This window comes from Eschscholzia californica, unplaced genomic scaffold (assembly GCF_041429995.1).
Source record: "Eschscholzia californica isolate CP2 unplaced genomic scaffold, dmEscCali1.0.p SCAF_2, whole genome shotgun sequence".
NCBI classification, from domain to species: domain Eukaryota; kingdom Viridiplantae; phylum Streptophyta; class Magnoliopsida; order Ranunculales; family Papaveraceae; genus Eschscholzia; species Eschscholzia californica.
In genome coordinates this window covers 41085898-41099179 of record NW_028238309.1, presented here as the reverse complement: position 1 = coordinate 41099179, position 13282 = coordinate 41085898, and the positions used below count along the sequence as shown (strand labels likewise).

Sequence of the window (13282 nt, the reverse complement as noted above, 5' to 3'; positions counted from 1 at the left end):
CTTTCAACATTGCCCAAAACAAAAACCAATGGTGATAGAGGGACTCCATAGGATACTCCCCAAGTGTACTCCCCTTCACAATGACAAGACCATTTTGATATTTTCACAGTGTTTGTCACTGTAAAAATACCAAAATGACCTTGTCATTGTGAGGGGGAGTACACTTGGGGAGTATCCTTGGGAGTCCCCAATTCATTTTCCAACAAAAACACCCAGTGAAGAGAAAAATAACCCTTGTATTATTGCAATTATTCCAAAACAACATAAAGTGAAATTACCCTCAAATCACTGTCCAATCCCATCTGTACAATTTTGACAACACAAGGAGTGGTTAAGGGGTTCAATCATACATGTTACATCATCCACACACATACATATCATACATACTAATACATAATACCATAATTAACCAAATAAAACATGAAATAAAAAGACAATAAGGGAAAAATAGGAAATCCGAGAAACCAAATTCATGAACGGAAGAGGACCGATATTATGTTGGATTTAGAAATATCGAGCCATCAGCGATAATCTTGTACGTTGTTGATGATGGTGTGATGATGATGTTTACGCCCTGGATGATTTGAATGGGATGGCCCTGATAACAATCACATGATACATGGCTGCCAAAGCTGCCCCAATGAATGGTCCTACCCAGAATACCCACTGTAATTCACACACAAAATTTTAATTAGTTAGTATTTATCAACAAATCAATTGATTAAACTAAAATAAATTAAAATTAAGAAAGACTTGATTAATTACATGATCAGCCCAAGCATGCTTGTTGTTGAAGATGATGGCTGCACCAAGACTCCTTGCTGGGTTGATTCCGGTTCCGGTAATTGGAATAGTTGCAAGATGAACCAAGAAAACTGCAAACCCAATTGGTAGAGGTGCCAAAATCTGCATCAACCCATTCAAAATACATGGATTAGTGGTTGAGTTATCATATTTGACTCGTGACTAGGACGGGTCAACTCGGTAGCCGTAACGTACACCCATTTCAGATCTAGCCATTTTTGGGGGTTCCGTTGAGCTCGACAACTACCATCAACCTCTAGGCTTCGGGTGTCCATAGACACTTCGAGCTAAGGTTCCAGCACGACAACCGGTATTTACTTCCGGGGTCGGCCCAGCAACTACTACCTACTTCTAAGCTTTGTGGTCCATAGACAGTTCGGTGTACGGGTCTGGCTCGACGACCACTACCTTCGGCTCAGGCTTAGGGCTAAACAGCCACAACCCACCTTTGGCTTTTCCTTTGAGACTCAGGGTGAACAAGATGGACTTCTGGGGCTTTATTCCAACCCCAACAGATACCCAAAATTAGTAGAAGTACTTACAGGAACATGGGAGTCTCTGGCACTACGTTTGGCGTCAGTGGCGGAGAAGACGGTGTAGACAAGGACGAAAGTACCGACGATTTCCGCACCAAGTCCATCACCCTTGGTGTAACCAGGGTTGACGACGTTAGCACCTCCGCCGAGCATCTGATACTGTTTTGGCTGGAATCCTTTAACGACTCCGGCACCACAAATTGCACCAAGACACTGCATCACCATGTAGAAAACTGCCCTAGTTAGGGACAATTTCCTTGCCAAAAATAACCCAAAAGTCACAGCCGGGTTTATGTGTCCTCCTGCAAGAAATTGAAAGGGTCAGTGAGAAAAACAGAGAAAGAAACAGAGAAAGAAACAGAGAGAGAGAGAGAGAGAGAGAGAGAGAGAGAGAGAGAGAGAGAGAGAGAGAGAGAGAGAGAGAGAGAGAGAGAGAGAGAGTGTAGAGAGAGAGAGAGAGGGTAAGAGACAAATTAGTACCTGAGATTCCGGCAGTACAGTAGACAAGGGCAAAGATCATACCACCAAAAGCCCAAGCAATTCCTTGAATACCCACAGTACCACACTTGGTTGGGGATCTAACAACTCCCATGACAGTCAAGATGGAGATATAAAGAAAGAGAAAAGTAGCAATGAATTCTGCAATACCAGCTCTGTAAAAAGACCATGATGAGAGCTCACCAGGCTCGAAAAAAGGAGCCGGAGGTGGTTCTTTGTAGTCCTTGTCTTCTGTTTGAGCTGATGTTCCAATGGGTTGTCTCTCTGAGAACTTGTTAGCTCCCAATTTTACATCTTCTTCTTTACCTTCCATTTTCTCTCTCTAAAATTGAAAAGCTTAGTAGTATCTTTCTTGCTCTTCTGAATTTCTAAGCTCTGTGAGGAGGATTTGTGGTGGAGATAGTGTTTCGTTCATTCATTGGTGTGACGATTTATAGCTCTGCAAGTCAAGAGTAGGAGAGTAGTGGTGGGTCCCACCACCTGTTATTTACTGTTTTCTTCGTTTTGATGATAGGTTCATTATACAGTGTTACGTCTCTCTCGCTTCGATGTCTTTGTCTCGTGGCACCGACCTTTAACGGCGTCACCCTCTTCACCACTCAAAAATGACCTTTTTACCCTTCATAATTGTGTAAAAGTTCCAAGTATTTATCCCTTGGGTGCTTCTAAAGGCACCTGACCAAACAGCTGTTAGCATCCATCTCTGTTAGCACCAGGCCCAACCGCTCTATTCTCTGTTAGCACCAATCAACTATGTAGGCACCGGTCCTTTATCTGTTGACCCTAACCCCTCCATCTATCTCTCACAAAATCCATCCAAAATTGGGAATTTGAAACTTTCTCTCTCTATGCTCTTAAAAAACCGAATTCTACCCTCACCAAATCGCTCATAGCCTCACGAATCTCCCTCAAATTTTGCTGAGAATAAGTCATTCGACTCTCTAAGTCTTAGAATCAAGCATCATTTGGTGGAGACGAAGTTGAAATCAAGCTACAATTGCTCCTTCAAGGTTGGTTCAAAAACCCTAACTTTTTTAATTTTTTTGAATAAATTTGTTGTTTGATTGATTGGGGATGTTAATAGTGTGTTGTAACATGTTTAGATTGTTGTATTATATCATTTCGAACATATTTAGAGCCATTTGTGTGTGTGTGTTTGATGTCCAAACAAACTGCCCTAGATCTATACCTAAGCTGCTGAAACGACTCGGACGGACTGGTCCAGTCCGTCCGTGTCTTCTTAGTCACGGATCAGCTAATCCGTGGGTTAGTACAAAGAAACGGACTCAGCTTCTAGTCCGTGACGGACTGGGTAATCCGTTTCCGACTGAAAGGCCCCGGATTCCCTGATCCGGGACCTGGGGTTATTTTTTTTTTAATCTTTCATATTTTTCTTTCTTTATTTTTCTCATCATTTTTCCTTCATTATTTGAATGACCTTTTTTGTAGCGATACGTCCAATTTTTCCTTCATTAATTTAGAGTAGGAAGACATATTTTGATTATTTATTGTTTGTGCATCACGTATCCGCGTATGATTGTTTCGAATAAAAGAATAGTCGCCGGTAGGTGTCGGAGACGTTGCCGTCGCCGGAGAATGTTGCACTCTTTTCTAGGGTTTTGTTTTGGAAGAAGAATTGATTAGGATTTCTTTTTTGTTGGAAGAAGAAGATGGAAGAAGTAAACGAAGGTGAACGTCACCCACATTAAAAACCGGTGCTTATAGAGACCTCGGGTCAAAAACCATTGACTTGAGTCAACAATATTTCTGGATGCTAACAGCTGTTTGGCCAGGTGCCTTTAGAAGCACCCTTATCCCTAAGAGCCAACCTAATACAAAACTATTATCTATTTGAAGTCCCAATTGAAATAATGTTTCTCGGAACATACTATTAATTCAAAAGACATATTTCATGATATAAAAACTGGTCATCAGTTGACTGACGTCAATAAGTTAAGAAATGATAAAAAAATTTAACGTGCCCACCCCCATCAAGTGAACAAGAAGGTCGAATTCGAAGGAGGTCTGCCACTCAAACTTAGAATTGGAGGTCCGGAAAATCGCTATAGACGGCTTAAACCCTGTCCAGACTCAAATACAACCAGGTCTGTCTTAGAATTTACGAGAATACTAGGAGATCCACGTCAACATGGTCGATACCTCAATCCTGAAACATTGGAGGAGGGGTAGAATAGTGTCGAATCTCACCGACTTAGTCCCGAATCTAATCAAAGATCCCAGCCAATGAGGATCTTAAGTATTTATTAAACTTGGATTTGAAGAGTCTTTGAAAGAGGAATCATTTCCTAAAAGATCTATCAACTCGAAAACATATTCTATCGAGAATCCTTGAATAAGGAAAATTTAGATGTCAAAAATACTGGAGAACCCAAAGGGAACCTATAATATCTTCAGACTAAGAAATAGTAGTTTCAATCATGCGCGACATGGATTTCAACCGCCTCATCATCACCGCCTCTCTGCAGTTGATTAAAGCAACCTGTGAAAGATAATCAACTCACCCTTGAAGAAGGTACGCTCTTACGTTCATACAAACATATATCGAACTCCACGGTTCACTCAATACTCAATATTTTAAACTGTAAGGGTAACTGTCTTAAGCTCCGGAGATATTTCTAATCTCCTTGTAGGTATTCCTCCCAGATCGAATGAAGCAAAAGCAGGAAATAATGAAGCAGTCTCATCATTCAAAACGGGATTCAACATCACGATCTCACTACTTTGACTAAAACTAGAAGGGCAAATTTTGACATCAACAACATCTCGTGTGATACTCTAAAATTTAAAAGTTACGCGGGTGTCATTTCTTGGATATGTGGTTTGCTTTTAATATTAAGTAGACAATTGAGATCGTTAAGAGAAATCTCAAATATTGAGTTTCTTCTTGAGACAACTTAGAATTATATGACGTCACATCATTTTAAGACTCAAATTAATTTTGAATTGGAGAGTGTTTTTTGAAAAAAAAAAAACTATGAGGGCACACAGAGTTTTTTTATTTGAGTCTTGCATTGGAGACACTCTAAATGGTACTATTGAGATCCTCAATCCAAAGACATCTCCAATACAACGCTTAAATACTTTAAAATTACTTAAGTGTAATTACTTAGATAGGTATTTTTGTTTTAATATTGAGGGGACAATTTAAATCCCCCAAAGAAAACTCAAATATTGATTGTCTTCTGGAGACATCTTAGAATCAAATGCTCCTACATCATCTTAAGACCCAAAATGAGTTTTATATTGGAAATAGTATAGTAAAAGACATTAGGCGGCACTTAAATTTTTTAATTTGAGTCTTGCATTTGAGATAATCTAATACTGACCGTTTGGCAAAAGGGTGAGAAATGACCATTTGGTAAAGGGGCCTTTAGTACGAGCCTTTGTGTTGTCTCTTACGTATTAGAGGTCCTGAGTTCGACTTTAGCCCAATTTATCCTCTAAGATTGTACTATGTAATTAGATGCATTATTTTTTTGTTGAGAATGTAATTAGATGCATTAGATACGGTAAAAATATTGTAAGTACTATAAAACTTTTGAGGATAGCCTTGAGACCCCTTTTCTTTTATATAAAAGGAGAAAATGAAACATTTTCTTTTTTCTTTTTTGGAAATTGACTACGAAATGGTATAATACATCAAAGATGTGATAAGCATCGCCTAATTCAAACACTTACAACGCAGTAACTTTCTGGTTGAGTTGAGCGTATGTCTTTGACAAGATATTTATCCTCCGGTCTTATTCCTGAACAATCGGGTTATTTGTCCTGGAACGGGCCTATAACCCAACTAAACTATGACCTAAAGCCCACCAACCCAAGTTCAATAAACCATGGAATTCACCTCCTCTGAAAATCGAACGTGGGACTTCCAGGGAAGTTTAAGTCAACATTATCCACCACCTGGGCTATCAAATATTGACAAAAGTTAAAACATTTGAATCCTTGAATTTCCTTCGGAAGTGCTAGAACAGAACCGTTGATCCCCTCAATACTTATTATTCTTCTTAATTATGTTTGGCTTCCTAAATAATTGTATATAATTTTTAGGAGCGTCCTCTGTATTATCTAATTTTTTATTACCTTGATTTTGTTCAGATAAATATTGTTAGTTAGTATAAAATGTTTTATCTAATAAAAGGAAATTAAAGTTATTTAGTTCTAACTTCTTGTGTTTAAACTAAGGTACTGTTTGTTTTTTATTTGTGTCTGAATCTGAATTGGCTGAATTGAATTGGTTGAATATGAAATGGCTGAATATTTGTACAAGTTAGATGTTTGTTTTTTAAATCTAACTCACTTTGTCTGAATTTAAATTTTGACATTTATACCCCATGTGGACATTTTAGATTAAAAAAATCTAATTTCAGAAAACCCTAAATTATTTATTCTCTTCTTAACAGATAGACACCCTAAACTCTTCTCTCCATCTGTCTCAACCACCATCTCTCTCTATCTCAAACTTTCTCTATCAGTCTCCCCGACGAACGTCTATCTATGTCGAAGATCCGGCGACTGAACCCTTTCTCACTCTCTCAGTCTCAGTATCTCTCTCTCACAGTCCCTCACTCTCTCTCTCTCTCTCTCTCTCTCTCTCTCTCTCTCTCTCCCTCTAACAGTAAATAAAGATTCGACGAGATTTCTCCGTTTTCTCTCTCTAACAGTAAACAGAAATATCCCTAATTCCATACAAATTATAGTGGAAAAGCTTTGTGAGATAAACGAAGACAAGTGATTTAGAGAGAGAAAGCGAGTAAAAGACTATAACATCAAATGTAGAGACGAAGGATTTTGGGGCAAAACACAGTAGCAACAACTGAAGGTGGATTCTTACCTACCCATAACCAGAAATCTTATCATCTCTAACTTCACCGTCTACTTTCACCCTTCCTGTCTGTCTACTTCCAACTCACAGTCCATTTTAACTTTCAGAAATTAAATCTCATCCTCTTTTTCTTCATTGATATAAATCTTCAAAGTAGAGTTTCGCAAGAAGCATAAACATTGATCTACACTCTAGGATTTTTTTCCAGTGGAAGATGGTGACGAGAAGAAGAAGAGAAACCATAGGTTTTCAGGTGAAAGAATAAGATGGCGAGACGAGTCAGAAACCCTAGTTTCCATTTAAGCAAGAATACGAGAAGGAGAAGAGAAGAGGGTGGTTCGATCAAAATGGGTTAATGAAATTTTAATTTTCACATTTAGTGAAGGACAAATTTGTCATTTATTACATTTCAGCAGGTGACCTTAGTTTTCAGACTTGTTTTGAAGTCTGAAAAAAGTAGGTTGTTATTCAGCCCATTCAGATGACTAGTCCATTCAGACATTTTTTCAGTTTTTTTAAAAAAAATAAAAAACAAACATCTAAAATTTGAATTATGGCCAATTCAGATTTCAGATCTGAATTTAGGAAAAAAACACCTAAATGTTGAATAATAAGTAGTTTTTTTTTTTTGTTGAAAGATTGAATAATAAGTAGTTGTTCATTTGTTTGAAGCTGCTCTTTTGTTTTTTTTAAACATTTGTTTGAAGCGGTTGAAAATAATATATTACAATGCAACTTGTGAAGGTAAATTTCAATTTTATAAAGTGAAGAGATAAACATATTATTACCCAATTAAAATTTGTTTTATAAACTCTGGTTTTCTTACACTCAATAATTAAAAGAAAAGATACGTCGAAGATAATGAAGTATTATATAATAGTCGGTTCTCTTTCTTACTTAGTTGTTAATTATCGTAACAGGATGTACAAATAAGAAAGATTTTCTTTGTCTTTTGTAATGGGATTAAGATAATAAAATAGATAGACAACATTATTAGATATTAAGATAGGAGTAGGTTTGTACTTTGTAATATAATAAAGAATTAAAATATATCAAAAGGGTTAAATCCAATTTTCAACAAAGAGAAAAAAAAGGGTTAAATTCAAAAACCAAAGATATAATACAACCTATTACAATTTAAGAAGTATGTGCCTTAGTTGGAGAAAAACATGAGAACAACAACAAGTGAAGCTCCTCTTCCTCTAAATTGAGAATGTTCTTCTAAGACTATAGTTATAGTTTTGGGACAGTAGAACATCAAGAGGTATTATCATAGTGATGAAAGGAATGTCCAATTGAATAGAACCTCGCCATTGTCGTTTTTTCAATAACCCTATTAATGTGGGGTCATAATATTATTCTTTATGATCTTCTTTGATTTTTTCTTTGCAGAAAATGAATCTAAGGTAACATGGCTTGTGGGCTCTCATTACAGCTGTGCCTTCCTCTTCTTTTGTCTTGATTATTTGCAAGCATGGTTTTTCTGTCATAATGTCACAATATATTTCTCATAATTAAACACGATTTAATCACCAAGTGATTTGGTCCTGGTCCTGCTCCTGCTCCTGCTCCTGCACCCCTTTGGTTAAACAAGTTCATGGTAGCAAAATAGTACTCCCTCCTCCCCAAATTAAGAGTCTCATGTCGGTAATACAACTTATTTTTATGTTTTTTTTCTTCTTTCAAGTTTATTCTTATTTATTTGACAACTTTTCGTGAAGTAATTCAAGGATTATAATTTCCATTCTAGAAATACATGTAACTTTGCTTGAAGTAATTGAAAGATTACAAAGAAAACCTAACATTTGTATTGAAAAATATCAGATATCTTAATTAACTTAATTAATGCACCACACATTAAAGATATAAAAAAAAGGGTATTCATGGAAAAGTAAGAGATTTTATATGATATATTAGGAATGAGACTCTTAATTTGGGACACCCAAAAAAGGAATAGTGGACTCTTAATTTGGGACGGAGGGAGTATTAAAAACCAACTAATAAAAACAGAAATTAAGTTAGCAATAAAACAACAAGTCAAAGAAGACAACTTATCTTTTTTGCAAAGCTTTTCTAAAACAGTAAGTGAACCAATCGGAGATAATGAACCTGCAAGTAGATAGTAAACAGTAAGGGTGGAACGGAGGCACGAGTTAGAATAGCTTTCCTGAAGATTTTAAACGCCCCTGCTACCCGATTCTGGTGTTGCTTTTGCAGTTAATGAACGTAGTCCCTAGGATTCAACTATTCCTTATTAGAAATTGAAAAAGCAAACTACAATTCTGATCTCCTGATCTTGACAGAACTGTAATAGAGAGAAGAGTAAAAGCTGAGAGAAAGATAGAAGACGATTTGTTTTCCGTGTATTTTTCCTCTGGGAGTTTTTCCTATTTATAGAGTGGGGAAACCTGATCTGACGACTTCAGGTTGTTTTCATCCAACGGTGAATAAAAACTAGCCAGTACACAAGTAATTGGACTATTTCCACTAGGCAGTAGTGGAAGAGGAAGTCAGAGGAAATTTCGTACTGGACTGTTTCCACTAGCCAGTAGTGGGATGAAAATGTCAGAGAAAAATAAGGCATTTCTGGTAGACCAAGACCAAGGAGTCCGAGTTCGGGTCGGGTCACTGACCCGACCCGCGGGTGTGTGCAAGTGAGAAATATTGGTGTGCCTAAGGTAAGGGTGCCTCTAAAAAGTGATGGGTCTCTCCTCTAGAGAGCACTATTTTAACCCCAAGGGGCCACATCCCTTACACCCAACTTTCTCCTTAGATTTCTCTTTGAAAGATGTGGGACAAAACATTTAATTAGTTTGAAAGTTTCTATTTCTATTTTAGTAAGGAGGATTTAAGTGCTCTCTACTTTATTCTTTAAGTGTTGTAAGTACAAAAGGTATTTTGTTTGTTTGTGGATAAAAAAGTTCCCTCCAAAATTTTTCCTCAAAAAAGTAAGTTCGCTTTAACTCATTTATTTCAAAATTAAAACTAAAATATCATATTTTATTCAAACACAACTAACAATCCCCCACATGAATAAAATTAGGAGAGCTGAATAGAAGATAAGAGTATAAGGCATTGTGTATCAGCGAAGGTGTCGTTATGACTTGAACCTTTGCTTTTGTGATGGTTCGTTGGGACTACTAGTCATTCAGTGAATATGATGTTCTTGAACTGAACTTTTGTTTTGTAGACTCGATCAACAAACCTTACACATAAGTCCTCTGATTTCTGTCAAGATCATTCGGTTGTGCTCGTTATCCGCCATGAGCGTACCCTAGTATTCATGAGTGCTCTAGAGAATAGCCCAATTCTCATAGGAAGCGGCCCCACTTCCACACTCATATAGGTGAGCCCATCAAGGGTGTCCTGTTCCCCACTTGGTATACCCAAGTTATAGATCTCATCCCCCGCATTGAACAGGTACACTCTCTTTGCCATAGTGATGGGTAGGAGTTTCCGCCTTTGAGTGTTTACAAACTATCATCTATAACTTAGTTGTCCCATTGAACCAAGGTCATGGGATCTCCAATTCCAGGGTTGGGTGTCCCTCATAGATGATTTGCTCTGATATGGGCTTTAGCCCCATCCCCCTCGACGTTATATTTACAACATCTCTCGATAATCCTTTCGTCAAAGGATCTGCCAAGTTTCCCTTAAATCTCACAAAATCTATGGAAATTACTCCATTAGCCAATAATTGCTTAATCGAGTTATGCCTTCGGCGAATATGTCTAGACTTTCCGTTGTAGATATTGTTTTTAGCTTTAGCTACTGTAGCTGTGGAATCACAGTGAATCAGAATTGAAGGCATAGGTTTAGGCCAAATTGGAATATCATCCAAAAAGCTTCGTATCCATTCAGCTTCTTCAACGGCTTTATCAAGTGCGACGAATTCTGATTCCATAGTTGATCTAGCGATGCAAGTTTGCTTGGATGACTTCCAAGCAACTGTAGCTCCTGCTAGTGTAAAAACAAATTTGCTCGTGGATTTAGATTCTTCTGAGTCTGAAATCTAGTTTGCATCTGTGTATCCTTTCTTCCGCTAGTTAGAAGGTTTGGAGTTGGTAAATTTTTTCTTCTTTACCTCTTCCACCATGTGAGCTTTAGATACAAGTGAAGCAGCAACCTCATTTTTCTCCTGTTTCAGATGTTCTTCTTCAACCCTGATTTGAAGAATTAGGTATTGCATGTCAATGTCCTTCCTCTTGTGTTTGAGTTTCTTCTTATACTCATTCCAGCTGGGAGGTAGCTTTTCAATGACTGCAGCAACCTGGAAAGCTTCATCTATAACCATTCCTTCAGTTCCGATTTCAGTTAGAATGAGCCTGAGTTCCTGAAATTGGCTTGCTACCGATTTTTCATCTTCCATCTTGTAATCCAGAAATCGTCTTACTACGAATTTCTTTATACCTGCATCTTCAGAAATATATTTCTCCTGTAGGGAGTCCCATAATTCTTGGTGGCCAATACGTGGACAATCAATTTTCATATACGGACAAATATTTTCGGGCCCGATGCGAGTCAAATAGGTTTGACTTGGTTCATTTTAGTTTAATAAGGGGACAACTCCATAAAACTTCAAATATTAACAGATTCGATATCAAGATAGGAATCAACAACAAAAGCTCCAACAAGAGGAAGCAACCCCAAACCAGACATTAACAATAAATAGTAGTTTTTCCAAGAGAAACATGGAGATAAGTTATGCGGTTTGAGGATATCCCACAAAAAGCAAAACCCTCGGCAATTTGAACTCCAGAAAGTAAACCAGCAGATCTCCATCTACCAAACTTGTTTCTATTAAATCACTATCCTTTTCTTGTAATCATCTACCAAAGTTGCATACACCTCTCCCTTGTTTTGCAATTTTGTTTCACAAGACATCCATTATTAACCTTTCCACCGTCCAATCAACTACTTACCACAATCTGTTCTTCGTCCCTAATTTACTCCGCCAAACCAGTCATGGATGATGATGGTGTGAACAGTAAACTCTCTAGGGTCAGTGGACGATCGAGAGCTGGGGTTGACGAAGTCCACGCTATCTTTATTTTCAGTTTCAGACTGGAAGAGAGAGAGAAAAACTTAGATCTAAAGTCTTCTGAATTTCAATGGTTTCTAGGTTTTGAAATGTTCAAAAATTGATTTCTAGATTTTATAAATTTTAGGGGATCTTACGATTAATGAAGATTCCCTTAGTATGATGCAATAATCATCAATGTTTATTCAAAAAATTTCTCTCTCTACAAACGTGGGTGTTGGTGATGAAGAAGGAGTAGAAGAAGAAGACCAAGTTTAGGTTTATGGAAAAAATAGAGTTGTCCCCTTAAAAGTTGTTGTCCATATAAAAAAATTTAAATTTTCTGGTTGTCCACATAAAATAGTTGTCCATATAAGAAAAATGGTTGTCCACGTATTGCTCACCTAATTCTTTAGCAGTCTTAGTCTGGCAGTAGATATCATATAAGGTGTCATCTAAGCAGTTAAGAATATAGTTTCTGCATAGATAGTCAGCCTTATTCCACGCATCTACTGCTTCAGATCTACCAGGTTCATTTTCTCTGACAACTATGGTAGCTGGTTCGATTAAAACAAAATTGATATTCAAGGTTGTGAGAAAAAATAACATCTTTTGTTGCCATCTTTTGAAATTTTGGCCATCAAATTTTTCTGGTTTTTCATTGCTCATCCTAAAATCCATTTTCAGTAAAACAGTAATGTTTTGGTCGGTTTTTTGTTTTGAAAAGAGAACTTTAAAGTCTTCAGATTGTTAGCAAATTAGTATTAAAAAACAACTAATAAAAACAGAAATTAATTTAGCAATAAAACAGCAAGTTAAAGAAGACAACTTATCTTTTTGCAGAGCTTTTCTAAAACAGTAAGTGAACCAATCGGAGATAATGAACCTGCAAGTAGATAGTAAACAATAAGGGTGGAACAGAGGCACGAGTTAGACTCGTTTTCCGGAAGACTTTAAACGCCCCTGCTACCGTCAAATCTGGTATTGCTTTTGAAGTTTATGATCGCTGTCTCCTAGGATTCAACTATTGCTTATCAGAAATTGAAGACGCAAACTTCAATTCTGATCTCCTCATCTTGACAGAACTATAATAGAGAGAAGAGTAAAAGTTGAGAGAGAGAGCTAGAAGACGATTTGTTTTCTGTGTATTTTTCTTCTAGGAGTTTTCCCTATTTATAGAGTGGGGAAACCTGATCTGACGACTTCAGGTTGTTTTGATCCAACGATGGATAAAAACTAGCCAGTAGACACGTACTTCGACTATTTCAACTAGCCAGTAGTGGAAGAGGAAGTCAGAGAAAATTCCGTACTGGACTGTTTCAACTAGCCAGTAGTGGGAGAAAAAGGTCAGAGAAAAATAAGACATTTCTCGGGTAAACCAAAACCAAGACCAAGACCACTCCGAGTCCGGGTCCGGTCGGTAACCCGACCAGCGGGTGTGTGCAAGTGACAAATATTGGTGTGGCTAAGGTAAGGGTGCCTCTAAAAAGTGATGGGTCTCTCCTGCGGAGAGCACTATTGTAACCCCAAGGGACCATACCCCTTACACCCAACTTTCTCCTCATAAAAAAAAGTTTG

General features: G+C 37.4%; 2 protein-coding genes across 2 annotated transcripts; both read right to left on the bottom strand.

The window, feature by feature from the left end:
• Window positions 1-216: 216 nt before the first annotated feature.
• LOC147557956 (aquaporin PIP1-2) lies at window positions 217-2388 on the bottom strand. Its single transcript, XM_086659503.1, has 4 exons — window positions 1821-2388; window positions 1347-1642; window positions 766-906; window positions 217-666 (listed from the first exon to the last, which is right to left on the bottom strand). The coding sequence occupies exons 1-4, from the start codon at window positions 2149-2151 to the stop codon at window positions 568-570; spliced, it is 867 nt and encodes a 288-aa protein (XP_086515629.1). The 5' UTR covers window positions 2152-2388; the 3' UTR covers window positions 217-567.
• Window positions 2389-10726: 8338 nt separating this feature from the next.
• LOC147557955 (uncharacterized) lies at window positions 10727-12385 on the bottom strand. The gene is made up of 2 exons (XM_086658971.1): window positions 12109-12385; window positions 10727-11139 (listed from the first exon to the last, which is right to left on the bottom strand). The coding sequence occupies exons 1-2, from the start codon at window positions 12383-12385 to the stop codon at window positions 10727-10729; spliced, it is 690 nt and encodes a 229-aa protein (XP_086515097.1).
• Window positions 12386-13282: the final 897 nt, after the last annotated feature.